The sequence below is a fragment of the Diceros bicornis genome, chromosome 18 (assembly GCF_020826845.1).
Source record: "Diceros bicornis minor isolate mBicDic1 chromosome 18, mDicBic1.mat.cur, whole genome shotgun sequence".
In the NCBI taxonomy this organism is placed as follows: Eukaryota; Metazoa; Chordata; class Mammalia; order Perissodactyla; family Rhinocerotidae; genus Diceros; species Diceros bicornis.
Window position 1 is genome coordinate 21,660,276 of NC_080757.1, and position 16,896 is coordinate 21,677,171.

General features: G+C 37.5%; 1 protein-coding gene across 3 annotated transcripts in view; it reads right to left on the bottom strand.

Moving 5' to 3' along the window:
* The window catches only part of MYO1D (myosin ID), a 305,600-nt gene that overhangs the window by 156,551 nt on the left and 132,153 nt on the right, over window positions 1-16,896 (bottom strand). For all 3 annotated transcript variants that reach the window (XM_058560353.1, XM_058560350.1, XM_058560352.1), the window contains 2 exons: window positions 15,578-15,744; window positions 5,746-5,953 (listed from right to left, as the gene is read on the bottom strand). In XM_058560353.1, coding sequence (XP_058416336.1) covers window positions 5,746-5,953; window positions 15,578-15,744 — 375 coding nt within the window. The remainder of the gene's footprint in view (window positions 1-5,745; window positions 5,954-15,577; window positions 15,745-16,896) is intronic.

Below are 16,896 nucleotides of genomic sequence, written 5' to 3' on the forward strand. Positions count from 1 at the left end.
GCGAGTCAGGCTCTTCCACACACTAGTTGGTGGGAGCATAAACTGGTACAATCTTTCTGGGAGCCATCTGACAGTGGGTGCAGAAAACTTAAAAGCGTGTATCTTTTAAATCAACAATTTTGTGTCTGAGAATTTATTCCAAGAAAATAATCAAGAATGTTTACAAATCCTTAATAGTGGTAACAGCAATACTGGTAGTAACATTTATTGAACTCTGTGTCCACTGCTCTAAGTAAACAGAGATGAGCACTGCAACAGGACCTGTAAGAGTGAAAAACTGGAAACACCTAACATCCAGTAACGGTAGACTGATGGAGGGAACTCTAGGAAGTCATATTATGGACTAAGTCAGCTATTAACAATATGCAAATAAGTGTTTACACATGTAAAGATACAACAAAAAAGTATTATATAACCATGGTATGGCATGATTTAAATTTCTATTTAATAAAAAATATTTTAACATATAAAATTATTTATATATTTTTCATTTTTCTACATGAATTTGTATTGCTGTTACTTATGAACTATAAAACCAATAAAAGTCTTTGAACTCTATTTCTTAAAAAAAGATATTTCTAGCAATTTCAAAAATCTCCTAAAATGTCAAGCATATGACCAAGTATATGAAAAGAAACAAGATGCACTGAACAGATTATCTGTAATTCTTGATACTGAGTACATAATGGTTTAGATGGTGACAGTGGAGGACTATAAATTTTTTTATGAATCAGAAAGGAATTCAGTTTGTATCTGTTCCGCGGTATTTGTGGTTATGCAGTTTCTTCCTTTAAGAACAATCAATTTTGGAGGTTCTGATTTTAGTCAACATCATTGATTCTGCCTCTTCCAACTTGCCATTAAATCTCTATTAAGGCACAGAGAAATATGAAAATACATTGACAGGCAGGTCACATGTTAAAACCTATTATGATGTACTATAATAAACACAGTACGATATTGGCATAGAAATTAACTGTGGAATAAAACAGTGAGTCCTGAAATAGATTCAAGTATATATGGGAATTTAATATTAGACAAAGGTGGAATTTCAATTCAGTGGAAAAAAGAGGAATTTTTAAATAAATGGCATTAGAACAGCTGGTTATTTACCAGGAACAAAACAAAGTTGAACCCCTATATCATACCATGTACAAAATGAAATCACAAATCTATATTTTTTTTTTGAAGAAACTCAAAAGCTATGAAGAAAAAGGTAAGACATATTTCATTCTGTTAAGTGAAAAATTTCATGTCAAAGAGTATACCATGAACAGAGTCAAATGACAAATGATAGCTTGGGAAAAATAATTACAATACATAAAGACACTAGCTCCCACAAATTCATAAGAAAAAGACAAACAACCCAATAGAAAAATGGGCCAAAGATGTGAATAAACAAATAACAGAAGAGGCAATTGTAAAGGCCAATAAACACACCCTCACTAGTAGTCATGGAAATAAAAAAATTAAAGTAGAAATGAGATATCATTTCTTACCGGTAAGAATGGAAAACATTCAAAAGCCTGGTAAAAGCCACTGTGGTAAAAAAAAAAATTTAAGGGAAAAAATTCAATTACATTGTGGGCAAAAATGTGAATTGTTAATATCTATTCTAATTACAAACATACATACCATTCAACAAACAATCTTGCTCCTGGGAACCCAGTGCACAGAATGAAGGTACTAGTATGGAAGGCTGTATGTATAAGAAAGTCTGTTAAGATTATGGGAAGACTGTGGGGGTGTCCAGAAAGGAGTTAACATGGCAAGCCTGAGACTGCTATCTTTAGAAAGGTTTGCTTCCGAGGTTGGCCCTTGGCTGGTATCTGAGAACTTGGCTGGTAGACCGTTCTCTACACTGACATAAAACTTTCCCTAAATGATAAGAGTGGCTCAACGTGCTTAAACTGCTCATACAAACAATGTGGTTTATGCCGAATACCTGATTTTCTTCTGGGAGTCTGGGATTTCTGTATATCGTAGGTAGAGGGTGCCTATATAACCAGTCTCCAGTAAACACTTTGGGCACTGAGTCTCCAATGAGCTTCCCTGCTAGACAAGACTTGGCACGTGTTGTCACAATTCATTGCTGGAGGAATTAAGCACGTCCTGTACAACTCCACTGGGAGAGGAGTCTTGGAAGCTTGTGCCTGGTTTCCTCTGCATTTCACCCCATGTGCCTTTTCCCTTTGCTGATTATTTTGGTATCCTTTTGCTGTAATGAATTTTACTCATTAGTACAACTATATGCTGAGTCCTGTGAGTCCTTTTAGGGAATCACCGGAACTGGAAATGGTCTTGGGGACCCTTGACGTAGGGGTGAGAGGAGATGTGGGTAGAGAAGGTAAATGTGGGAAAAAGAGTAACAAAATATTGTAAAAAAAGAGAAAGGTGCTTATAAAAAATTATCATATGAGCTATGATCTCATTTATATTATAGTATATATGCACAGAAAGATATTAGAAACGATGGTCACCACAATGTTAATGGTGTTACCTCCAGATGGTGGGATTTTAGGTGATTTTCCATGGTTCCCCTTATACTTTTTTGTATGGTGTGAATTTGTTTTTATAATGAGAATACTGTAATTATATAATCAGAAGAAAAGATAAAGCTCCTTTTTATTTAAAAAGGAAATAATTGTTGGAGATTCGTCTTTAAAATAGCATCTCCTGATGCTGCCTCTCAACTTCCCGTTACATTTCTATAAGAATACAGAAAAAAATGAAACACACATCACATGAAAAGTCAGGTGACTGATGACCTATTCTCAGAAGCTGAGAGAAACTTCCACTAATTTTATGGAGTTGGTTTAAAGAACATCATCAGTAGATCACATATATCACACCCTAGAATGGTCTGCCTAAGAACTGGGAGGAAGAGCTTTATTCCCTACTCCATGGCCTTATGGTTAAGAAATGCAAGATCTACATCACAGAGAAGCCTGGACAGCTTTCCCTCCACGGCATGGGTCACGGTTTGTGATGCAGTCATCCTTTCTCCTTGAGAATCTCTCTTTTCTAGGTAGAAATTGTAATTTCTCACCAGAAAGAAAGCAGAGGTACTGTAGAGAGGACTGAGAAAGGAAGAATCAGAGTAGGTGTATATACCCGGAATTATAACTTTTTATGTATGAGCTGGGCAGTGGGCCTGGGAGCGAGAAAGGTGGGCCCTATCTTTGGCTAGCAGAGCCATAACAGACTAAAGTCTGTGGGACACTGACAATTGTGAAGATTTAGGAAGAGAATTCTACCACCAGAACGTGAGTTCAGGGTAGGGTGACTATACAGTTTATGATCCACGCTGGGACACTTTTGAGAGTGAAAGGGTACTACTAATAGTTACAACAGACAACAGTCATAAATCAGGACTGTCCCAAACAAACTGAGAGGTACGGTCACTCCGGTTCAGGGCCAAACCCTGAGCCTGAGTCAATCCTTGGATAGGTATAAAGAAGGAAAACAAAGCATCAGATCTGCAAACACACCACCACCACCACCACTGTAAGTGCTGAAGATCAAGAGAAAGGATTTGAATATACAGAAGAACAGATGCATGAAAATGATTTACTATGGCAGACAGAAAACAGAGATCCAACTTGCAAATTTACAGGCACTCTTGAGAAAGAAAACACAACTGAGTAAAAGCAATACAAAAAACAATCAACAGAAGGAAACTGTTTCAGGATGAAACAGAATTTAGTATTTCACTACATAAGTTTTTCTGAGGTCTAGGCAAAATAAATGAAAGAGACCAACACTTAGAAACATCTTGGCAATTGGAAGGGAAGAGAAAACTTTCATTATTTGCACATGATATAATCATTTACCCCGAAAAACTAACAGAATCAACAAATATGAATGAAGAAAGGTTTCATTCTGAATACAGGTAAACAAACATAAGCCAATATTATTTCTCTGTACCAACACCGTCATGTAGAAAATATGTATAATAAAAAATTCACAGCAGTAACAAAAACAATAAAATATCTAGGAATTAACCATGAATTCATAAGGCCCCTGTAAGTCTAACAGTCAATGAAATGATGTAAATAAGCCTATTCTATACACTTAAGATTATTTAATATTGTAAAAATGTTAATCCTTTCAAATTAATTTATAAATTCAATGCAATCCTAATAAAAATTATTGAATTTAATGAACACAATAAACACACATTAAAATTTCCACTGCAGAATAAAAGTCTATGTATAGGTTAATCATCTTTAATAAAGAACAGTAGAGAAGATGGATTTATCCCACCATAAACTAAGATATAGTACAATAAAAACTGTGTGCAAAAACAGGCAGATATAAAAATGGAACAGAGTAGAGCACTCAAAATGTGTATGTATATATACATATAAACTTAATATATAATAAAAGTGGCACCACAAATCAATGAGAAAAGAACAGATTGTTTAGTAGATGGTATTGAGAAAACTGGCTCACCACAAAGAAGAAAACGAAACTGGACTCCTATATAAACCACATACATAAGTGGATTCTAGATGGACCAAAGACCTAAATGTGGAAGGTAAAATTATACAGTTCATAGAAGAAAATACAGGATAGTATCTTGGTAACCTAGAGACAAGGAAAGCCCTCTTAATTAAACAAAATTCCAAAGCACAAAATAAAAAGCAAAAATTGAAGAATTTGTCAAAATTAAGGATTCTCTTCAACAAAGTATATTATGGATAAAGTTCATTAGAACGCCTACAGAATAAGAGAATATAATGTCTCAAGCTAATAAGAGATTAATGTCTAAAATACTCAAAGAATTCCTGCTAATCAACAAGAAAATGATGCCAGCTTCAGTAGAAAAATGAACAAAGGATATGAACGGGCAATTTATAGGAAAATCCAAAAAGCAAACAAGCGTTTAATGAGATTCAAATTCAATGGTAACCAGAGAAATACAAAGTACAACAATAATGAGATATCATTATACCTATTAGTCTGGCAAAAATTAGGTAGCTGGATGATACTGGTAAGGATGTGGGCACACAGTAACCCCAATGTACAGCTGGTGGTGGTGCAAACTGGCAGAGTCATTGTGGAGAAGAACCTGGCACTACTTATACCCTGTGACTCAGCGACTTTTCTCCTGGCATATATCCTAGGGACATTTTCACAGAGGCACATGATTTCTTTTTATATTCATATACAATTTTTTACACAAAAATGGTTCATACAGACGACATGGAAATGGTATGAGGAATAAAAAGAAATACACAAATGAGTGAATGAAATGAGAAGGGGGCCCTGCACAGATCAATGATGACAGATACCATGATCTAATGAACATAAGTAAGTCAGCACTCCACATCTCAGTCAAGTGCTGGTGGTGGGTAATAATGGGTGATGGAAGTGGTTTCAAACACGGTGGCAAACGTTTTGAGTTACAAGATTAAAAAAAGGCCTTTATGCAGTTAAACTAAGGGAAAAAACTTAGTTAACTACAAGAGACAAAAAGTAGGATGGTTCAGATATCTCTCCAACTTTAAATACCAGAAGACAAAGTGTCTTCAGAGTTTTGAGGATAAAATAATTTTGAGTCCAGCAGCCAAATAAGTTTTCCACATGTGAAAGCAACAGAAAACATTCTAAGATGCGTGTAGATACAAAAAAAAACCATACACACTATCGTGAACATTTCTTGGATCAGGGAAAAAATTCAACAAATTTTTAAGAACATAAAAGCAAATCCTTATCCTTATATATAAAATATAAAATTACCTTTTGTAGAAAGAGGACAATCCTTATGAGCATCTGGGCACGGAGTTCTTCCAAGGTAAACAACGTTCGGGGTGTTCGAACGAAAATTTTTGTCTTCCCATAAGCTACATCATCCTGAAAACCACAACGTTCAATCAGTTTCTTGACAGCCTCTTTGTCTGAAGGGAGGTCATGGTTGGGCCAGGTGAATTCAGAGATCATCTTGTACCTGGATGAAAAAAGAACAGGGCCCAGATTAAAGGAGAAAAATCATATGGTCTCAACAGATGCAGAAAAACTATACAATAAAATTAGAGACACTTCATAGAAAGGAAAAATAAAAAAGTCTTAGCAAACTAGGAATAGAAGTGACTTTCATTAGCCTGATAAGAGATGCAGAAAAATACTTCAATAAGATACAACACTCCTTCATAATAACAACTCTTCCTAAACTAGGGATAGAAGGGTACTTCCTTAATCTAATAAAGGCTATTTACCAAAAACCTACAGCAAAACCCTTCATAGAGGGGCAAGCTTGGAAGCATTCTCTTTACAAACAGAAACAAGACAAGGATGCTTCTACCACAGGTTTTCTAGCCAGTATAGTGAGACCAATAAATAAACTGGTAAATGAATGGGGAAGGAACAAAACTAACATTACTTATGAACAATATGACTCTCATCAAAGGAAATCAAGGAGATCTTTGGATAACTATTGTAACTAAAAGAAAACCAAGCAGTGTTCTGCATATAAGATCAATACACAAAAATCAATTGTGTTTCCATATACAAGCAGCCAACAGTTCCTTCCTTGCCATGTGGGCCTCTCATAGGGCAGCTCACTCCAAACCAGCTTCTTCATGAGAGTGTGGGCGTGAGCAAGACAGAAGTCAGAGAATCGAAGCCATTTGCAGCCTAATCTCACAAGTGACATCCCATCACTTTTGCCATATTCCATTTTGCTACAAGCAAATCACTAGGCCCAGGCCACACTCACCAGAAAGGGATTATGCAGTGTATGAATACCAGGAGGTAGGGATCACTGGGACCAGCTTAGAAGGCTGCCTACCACAGTGCTTTTTTCCCCCATGCAAAGTTGTTTAATACATGTAGTCAAATTTAATAATGTTTTACATATATTGCAACTGAGTTTTAAGTCATAGAGTAATTACAGAGTGAATTACAGAGTAACTCACCTATGTGTTCTTCTAGTATTTTTATGTTTTCATTTTTTACATTGAGATCTCTGCTCCATTTGGAGTTCATTTTAATATATGGTGTGAGGTATGGATCCAATTTTACATTTTGACAAAAGGCTATTTCCAACACTATTTACTAAAAAATTTGCCTTTCTCCCTGTGATTTAATATGCCAGTTTTATCATACACTAAATTTTCATATGTACTTCAGTTCATTTCTGGGCTTTCTGGTCTGTTTCATTGCTCTATCTGTCCATCTGTGCATCAGTACCACATAGTTTTAATTATAGACGTTATAAGTATATTTTAATATCTAGTGGTCTCTCCTCATTCTTTTTATTTTAAAGGTCCTTCTAGCTATTCCTGCATGTTTATTTTTCCATATGAACTTTAGAATCAATTTGTATAGTTCCAGGGAAAAACAATCACAAAACAAACAAACAAATCCTTGCTGGTATTTTTATTGAGTTCCCACGTTAAATTCATTCAATTTATCTATGATGTTGAGTCGTCCTATCCAAGAACGAGGAATATCCTTCCACTTGTTCAAGTTTATTTCTGCATCTTTCAGGAGTCTACGTTTTCCTCACAGGGTTTTACACATTTCTGGTTAAGACAACATATATCAAAGTGGCATCTGATCCTTCTTCTTGACAAAATTCTCTTTTCCTAGCTTCCATGACAGCACACACTCCCTGGCTTCCTTCTGTCTTTCTGGATATTTCTTCTCAATCTCATTTTCTGGCTACTGCTCCTCCATCACTCGACTCCCAAATGTTAGAGTACCCCAGGACTCATATCAGGCTCTCTTCTCTCCATGTACACCTCCCCACGTCACTTCATCTACTTTATTTTTCAATTCATGAATTTATTATCCCTAGCCCAGCTCTCAGTTCTGAGCTTCAGACTCATACATCCGATGCCGACATAGATCTTGAAGGCATCTCAAACTTCTCTTTCAGTCTTTCCCACTTCAATGTGCTCAGTTAGTATAGCCAGAATCCTGGGATCATATTTGATCCCTTCTCTTCTCCATCATTCCTTCTAATCCTTCATCAAGTCCTACTGACTCCACCTCCAAATATATTTAAAATTCAACTATTCTCATCTTTACTGCCACAGTCCTAATCCAAGCCACCAGCAAGTTTACTACAACAGACTCTTGAATTGTTTTCCATTTCCTCTCCAATCCACTCTGCAAACTCAGCAGCCAGAGTCATTATCTAAAAAGCCTTACATCACTTTTATCTTTTCCTGCTCTCAGCCTTCATCACTATATTCCAATCACATTGGCCTTCTTTAGGGTCCTGTAATGTGATTGCCTCTTTCTTGCTTCAGAGCCTTTGCATATGCTGTTCCCATGGCCTGGCATACTTTTTAACCTACTCGTTGAAAGGCTGGCTCCTTCTCATCCTTTAGTCTTTTCTTGATCTTCATCAACCATCAACCCTTACCTCCATTATTCCTTTCTAAGGCAGTCAGCTGGTTTTTTTTTTTTTCCCACACCATTCATCACAGTTTGTAATCACATTGATTTGTGAATTTATCTGTTTAATGTTAGTCTCTCTCACCGTTCTGTGGGTACCACGAAGGCAGGGACTTCATTTTGCCCCCTACTATATACCACGTGCCTATCACGTTGCCTGCCGTACTATGAGGCAACAGATACCTGTTGAATGAATGAAAAAATGGAAGGAAATACATTTAAAAGCCTACTCACTTGCCAGATAGGGACAAAAATAGAAACCAAATGAAAGAGTTCTAATATGAAGAGAGAGGTAATTTTACACAATGTCATGTGAAAAAAGGAAACAAAATCAGAAACCTTCCAAATTCACTGTAAAACCAGAATAAGAGTCAACATTTGGGCCCTAAGACCTGTAGTAACGGTGTGTGTTTGAAGTTTTAGGCATGCTGCAGAAACCAGAAGAAATCCTACTGCCACACTGCTCAGCTAACACGTCAGGATGAAGATGCTCTTCCTTTATTCCCAATGGTAAAGGGCATGACCCTAGTTCTCCAGCAAAACAACGTCCTGAATCTGCAAATTATAAAGCTGAACTCATCTGCTTTCTAACAATTAGTTTTACCTCCCTGAAAGACTTTAGCAGCTTCTAAGGTTATGAGTACCTTTAAAATCCTTCTCTCTCTTTTTCAATAAAAGAATGAAAATAAAGAAAATTGACAAGTAAACATTTAGGTACAAACCTAGCTTACAAAAAAATCTGCAGAATTTAAAAGCTAAAGTTCACTGTGGAAAATATTACTTTTTCTCCCACTATCACTGGAAACATTAGTCCAACGTCCTACACACCTTCTATCCCACTCCACGTCCCACTGTTAATTAGTTCAATCAATATGACAATAAAATAAAATGTCAATTTCTGAAGTTGAACAAACACATTTTATGTAAAGCGGAAGATAAACACAGCCCACAGAGTAGGAATAGGCTAATTTCCCAGATGCACGCCCACCGTCTCATCCAGCTCTCTTCCTAGATGATTCTAGAGAGGACCTGATCTCCACTTAGATAATCATCAGACAGACCTATACCACTCATTGGCTGTGCTGTGGTGGCGACCCACATACAAAATAGAGGAAGCTTGGCACAGATGTTAGCTCAGGGCTAATCTTCCTCAAGGAAAAGAAAAAAAACAAGAAGATTGGCAACAGATGTTAGCTCAGGGCTAATCTTCCTCAGCAAAAAAAAAAATTATACATTTATATGAAAATATACATCTTTTTTTCCTATTATCATCTACATCCTTCCCATAAACACTACAAAAGTCTTTACTTCTCTATACTTCTCACTCCCATTTTAACTTTTGTTCCAGGTTACTACTAAAGACTTCTTTCTTCCCCTTAACAATCAATACTTGTTTAGATTTCACAAAAAGTTTTACCGATTTATTTGTTCAATATTGCTTTTTTTGCATTCCATGTTTCCCTTCTGCATTTATTTTTCTTTTTGCTAAAGGACATCCTCTAGATGATTTTTCAGAGAGGGTCTATGAATAGTAAAGACTCTGAGCTTATATATGTCAGGGAACATTTTCATTTTACTCACACTCTTTTTTTTTTATAATTTTATTTATTTATTTATTTTTCCCCCAAAGCCCCAGCAGACAGTTGTATGCCATAGCTGCACATCCTTCCAGTTGCTATACGTGGGACGTGGCCTCAGCATGGCCGGAGAAGCAGCGCGTCGGTGCGCACCTGGGATCCAAACCCAGGCCGCCAGCAGCAGAGCGCGTGCACTTAACTGCCAAGCCACCGGGCCGGCCCTTTACTCACACTCTTGAATGATAATTTGGCATGGAATAAAATTCTAAGCATCAAGTTCATTTCCCTTCCCCATGAAGATGTTGCTTCTTTGTCTATCCGCATGGACTGTTGCTAATGAGAAGTCTGACGTTAGTATATTCTCATTCCCTGGTAGGTAGTTTGTCTTTTTTCTTGGAGTGCTAAGTATTTTTCTTTATCTCTAACACTCTAAAAGTTAACATAATGTACTTAAGTTTCATTTTTAAAAAATTTATATGTTTTACACTCAGTGTATTCCTTCAATCTGAAGATTTGTGTCTTTTTTTTTGGTTCAGGAAAATTCCTGGCCACTGTTGATTTATTTTTTTTTTGGCTGAGGAAGATTAGCCCTGAGCTAACATCTGTACCAAGCTTCCTCTATTTATTCTCTCTCTTCTTTCCTTTCAGTGCTCCTGTTGGACGGGTTTTAACACTCCTGGATCAACCTTACATACTGCTTGACCTTTCTTTAGTACTTCCCAGCAATTTTTCTTTGTGAACAAGTCTGGAAAAAGTCTTCAGCTTGATCTTCTAGCTCACTAATTTACTTTTTAGAAAAGGTTTAGTTAAAAAACAAATTTTTTTTTAATTGTAAAATTTACATATAGGAAATGCACACATTTAAGCATGCAATTCAATAGGTTTTGAAAAATGTATACACCCATGAAACTGATACCTCAATCAAGATACAGATTATCTCCATAATCTCAGAGTTCCCCCATCCCCCTCCCCCTTTCCACTTTATTTCCTAACCCAGAGCTAACCACTGTTCTGATTTCTGCCTGTTTTTGAACATCATATAAATGGCAGCATAAAGTATGTACTCTTTTACGACCATCTTTTTTCACATCCATGTTGTTGTTGTATCAGTCGTTCACTCTCTTTAATGCTGATCAGTAACCACTGTATGATTATACTACAAGTTTCCTGACTCACTCTCCCATTGATGGACAGTTCACTCTTCAGTTGTGCTTAATTTGATCTTCATTATCTAAATCTCTAATTATCTTTTTTTTGTGTGTGAGGAAGATCAGCCCTGAGCCAATATCCATGCTAATCCTCCTCTTTTTGCTGAGGAAGACTGGCTCTGAGCTAACATCTATTGCCAATCCTCCTCCTTTTTTTGTTCCCCAAAGCCCCAGTAGACAGCTGTATGTCATAGTTGCACATTCTTCTAGTTGCTGTATGTGGGACACGGCCTCAGCATGGCCGGAGAATCGGTGCGTTGGTGCGCACCTGGGATCCGAACCTGGGCCGCCAGTAGCAGAGCACGCACACCCAACCGCTAAGCCACGGGGCCGGCCCCTCTAATTATCTTTTTAATAATTACCTGTTTCTAACTTCATATTCCTATTTTACGACCACAATTTTCTCCTTTATCTCTCTGAAAATATTAAAGAGGCTTATTCTAATGCCCTTTACTCCTTGTTCTGGTTCCTTGTGGGTAAAGTTTTCACTGGCTTAGCTTATTGTCTCTTTTTCATCATCTGATCTTTCTCAGACGTTTAACTGTTATCTCACCTCCCTCCCCAGAGGCCTTCTGTGCACATCGGGGCCTTTGTTAGCCTCTTGTAAGAGGGCTACTTTTTCCTCCTGGGTCCTGGCCACTATGCCTACGAGTCCCCCTTGCAGCTGCTGAGGTGGTTCCTTGTCGCGGCCATTATGGCAACCTCCTGGTGCTGCAGCTGTGCTCAACTCCAGCACAGCAGCTGGGACGGCTTCCTGAATGGCAGCTCAAGCCTCACAAGGCATTCTTTCCTTAAACCTGCAACCTTGACTTACTTCTGGGTATTCATATCTGCTTCATATCATATTTAGCAGTGACTCACGTTTTCAAAGTTCACTGCGATTCCCCCTTTTGATTGCATGGTATGGCTGTGCATTTACTTGGTTTTAAATATACATATTTTACATTATTTGGGGACGTTTTGGAGTGGGAATGGGAGATTTAAGCTTGTACTAAGACCACCACATTTGAAATTCACAGGTTCTTTTTAGTCTTTGTTTTTACATGAATATTAGAAAACATAATCCAATCAGATAGCATGTTTTCCATGCCAAAAAACATACCAAAACACTTTGAGTTGAAAGTAAAATAAGTCCAAAAAGAGATTAAAAGTAGGTAAAGATATGCACTGGGGAAATTCTTTGTCCCCTCCCAAGCTTGCCTATGGTTCTCTTACTTCAACTATTCTCTGTGGTTTCCACTTTGTCTCATGATAATATATTTTTAGTTAGATACATAAATATTTTAGATAAATATATTTTTAGTTCAGCCCCCCCATTGTATAGTTAGCCATTCTTACCCTGGTCATTCTAATATTTAACTTTTACTGATTTTCTATAGGTAACAATGCCAAAACAAATTCTATGATTGAGTAATTGCTGGAATTCTAAGAGCAGTAATAAAGGACTAGCAATTTTTCTACAAGTTGACACTGTTTGAAATCAAGACACAGAATAAACACATCTCTACCCATGAAAACATTCCTACTATACAGCCTCAACAAAAAAAGAAAAACCAAGTTTAAAGAACAGTGTGATTTCCATAAGGAAAATGCTCAGTTTTGAGCATAACCTTTCCATCAATACGAAATTAAATTTCAATTTTCCAGGCTAATATGCTATAAAGTTTTATTCATTCCAAGAGTCTCCATTCAGTGCAATCCCTTTCTCTTCTGCCCACAAGTAGCTTCACACTATTGGAGAAAAACAGACGATGCTGCAAGGTCTCACTGTATGTTTATAACCTCAAATCTCAAATGGGCACAGATCTTCCTGGCAGCAATCCTACTATACAAACCTATGCTTTCCTGCGCTCCAAAATCAGTATTCTCATTTCCCCTCAAACCTCCTATATCACCTCTCCTAATCCTCACTCCCAGCTCATGACCTTGTATCATACTTTATAGAGGAAACAGAAGCAATCAGACAGGAATGTCTTCATCTCTGCCATCAGCAACCTTTGAGCCTTCCTGCATCTGTATCCATATTCTCTGCCTTTCGGCCTGTTGCTATGGGTGAAGTGTCCCCGCTCCTATCTAAAGCTGACAAACCTTCCATTTGTGCTTGGGATTCTACCTCTTGCTTTCTCAAGGATGTTATTATTACAATTATCTCCCTCCCTCCTGCGTCACTGGTTTCTCCCTCTGTTTTGAATCATCCCCACCCGCATACGAACATTTTCTAGTATCTCCTGACTTCCCATCCACTCCAGCTCTTGCTGTCATTTTTCTCTGCTCTCATTCACAGCACAAATTCTTGAGTTGTCTATAGGCATCCAACTCCTCACTTCTCTTTCCCATCCTACTCAAATTGAGCTCTGCCCAGTCCTTTCTCCCTTGACTTCTATGTTGCCAATTCTAATGGTTAATTAAGCTTCTGCTTTTATCTTACTTGATTGCACAGTAACATTTGATAATGGTAACCACACTTTTCTTCTTGAAATGCCATCTTCTCTTGGCTTCTGTGACATAACCCTCTTCTGGTATTTCTTCTATCTCATTGGTTGCTCCTGCTCTTCTCTTTGCTGGTTCCTTTGCGTCAGACCACAAACCTAAATGTCGGCATAGGCCTCCTCCTCTTTTTTATCCAGTTCCAAGACTTTACATATAATCTATATACGAATGACTCCAAAATCTCTATCTTCAGCCTGGACTTTTTCCCGAACTCCAGATATGTATATCCAATAGCTTACTTAACTTCTACCTAGATGTTTAGTAGGCATTTCAAACCTAACCCAGTCAAAAGACAAATCTTGATTCCGTCTTCGCCCCTGTTCCATGCCCTCCTCCTCCAACTTCTCTTACCTGATCTTCCTTATCTCAGCAGATAGTACCACGTTTACCCAGATGCTCAAGCCAAAATCTACTTGTCATCCTTCATTCCTCTCTACTTCTCTCTCATCTAGCCAATCCAAGAGCAAGTCTTGTCAGCTTTCCCCCAAACATCCTGCATCTGTCGACTACTCAGATCTACAATAATCCCTTGTTCAAGGTACTATCATTAAGCCATCTCCTGTGGATTCCTGCAACAGCATCCCTAAGCATCTCTCTGCTTTCTATTCACACAATAACCACAGTGATCTCTTAAAACATCCATAAGACTGTGTTGCTCCCTGCTGAAAATCCACCAATGGTTTTCTATCACATTTAGCCAAAATCTCAACTGTTTAGTCTGGATTACAAGGTTCGACAAGATCTGGCCCCTGTCCATCTCTCTGATCTCATCTCACACCATTGCCCCATCACTCAGCATCCTTCAACCACACTGGACTATGTTTGGCTCCTAAAACGCCACACTAATTACTGCAATAGAGCCTTTTCCCTGCTGTTCCCTCTGCCCCACCTGCTCTTTTCTCTGATCTCTGTACAGCTGGTTACCTCCTGTCATTATTATCTCCTTAGAGACTCTTCTGACTGTCCAATATTTTATGTATTTATTTATTCATATTTTTGTGGAATCTGTAGTCTAGAGCATAGGAAATGTTCAATAAACATTTTTAAATAAATAAACAGAGAGAATTTAAAGCATTATTCTTATGAGTCCCAGTTGTCAACTATCATTATCATTATTAACAATAAATAACAATTACAATGATACCTTACTTATTGAGTGATTTCTATATGTCAGGTACTATTCTAAGTGCTTTATACATATTATCTCATTTAGTGCTCCAGCAATCCTACAAAGTAGTTACTATTATTATCCCCATTTTACACATGAGGAAACTGAGGCATAGAAAGGTTACATGATTTGCTCAAGGTCTCAAAGCTAAGAAACAACAAAGCCAGGATTCAAACTAGGTAGACTAATTTCAGGACCTCCACGATTGACTATTTAATATTGTTTTATTATTATAATTACTAATATCTGTAATGATAAGCAGCATTAACTGAACATCTATGATGTGCCAGGCGCCTAGACTTTTTCCTTAGGTTAATTTAATCCTCACAACAAGAGCCTTATGAGGTAGGTGTTACTATACTCATTTTACAGATGCAGAAACAGAATCAAAGAAGTTAAACTTCTGGCCCAAGATTACGCAGCAAATGAATGGCATAGCCAGGATCCAACCCAGAGTGACTCCAAATCCTTGTTCTTTCTACTATACTACAATGCCCACAATGTCCCCCCAAAGAATGCACTTTTTTCCACGATCCATAAACCAATGAACTCAGGGAGACTTCTGCTGATTCTGGGAAAGTCTTTCATATCTGAAGTTTCCTCCACTCTTTTGTTCACTCAACAAATATTTAGATGGCCCAATCCGTGCTGACCCATTGTCACACGTGGGGAGGACTCCATAATTCTCCGTGTGCTATCAGGTTTCTCTGTTTAGTCTCTCTCACCTGTGAAGAAACTTCTCGTACGTCTGGCGGAAGGCGAACCCTGCTCGACGCACCCTCACATTTTCCAGTAGTCCAAGATACTCTACTTGATGCCGGCAGCGTTCATCATCGAATATCTGTGGGGATTTCTTGTCATTGGGTTTGATGCAACGTACGTAGTATGGTTCCTAAAGAAATAAATCAGCAAATGATTAGTTTCACTGGAGAAAAATCTCAGACTAAGGCCACTAACATGTAATTAGTGTTAACTGTGTCAAATTAAGCTCTGTGCCTCTAATTTCTCAGGCATATACTTGTGAATAAAGTAGTTATTCTCCCTTTCCCTTCAATTTAAGGTTGGAAGTTCTCATGCACTCAGGTAAAATTTTGTTTTATTATATTTCAGGATTCATCAGGAATCACAGAAAGGGGATAAAACTAGAGAGTAAATTATAGAGATATGTAAACATCGAGTTTTTGTGTATTTATGGAAACGTGGTTAAAAAGTAACAGAAGGAGTAATTTAATAAAAAGAGGCAGGAGCTGTGGTAAAGATGAACTACGACAAAGAATGTAAATATTAAGCACAGCCTCGGTACACAGTAAGTGCTCCATAAGTGTCAGCCATTATTATTGTTATTATTATTATTATTGCATTAGTTTGTGCTTTTGAAAAAGAGATTAAAACTTATGAGTAAGTTGAGAAGTTATAAAACCACTTGTAGGCGTCAGTGACTCTAACAAAAAGCCTAGCAAGAAATCCTTCCCTCTGTGCCAATTAAGTTTTGTACCATGCATTAGATCATAACTCCTTTTAAATATAAAACTGTGCTTGGCATAGATCCTGGTACACTAAAGATAACAAATTATCACTGGATGAATCAACGAGGTCAAATGTATCCTCCTTATCAGTGTGAAGAGTTACTTTCCCTTCTCTGGATCTATTATCTATCAGACACACAGATGTACTTTAATTAAGAGAGAGAATCCTCTGTAGTCAAATTAGGCAGTTTTGAGCTCCACTGAAGGCTGGAGGTAAAAAGGAGTAGTAAATAATTCAAGAAGTAGGAGAGATTCAAAGAATGTGAATTTATTTGCATTTTGAACAGAATGACAGTTTTCAACAGCTAAACAGGAAGCTCCAAGCATATATTTATCATGCTGCCTTCCACGATGAAAAGTAATGTCATTTTCTTCCTTTTTCTAAGCCCTGCTGTATTAGTTTCCTATTGCTGCTATAGCAGATTATCACAAACTTAGTGGCTTAAAACAACACAAACTTATTCTCATACAGTTCTGGAGGTCAGCAGTCTGAAATGGGTCTCACTGGGCTAAAAATC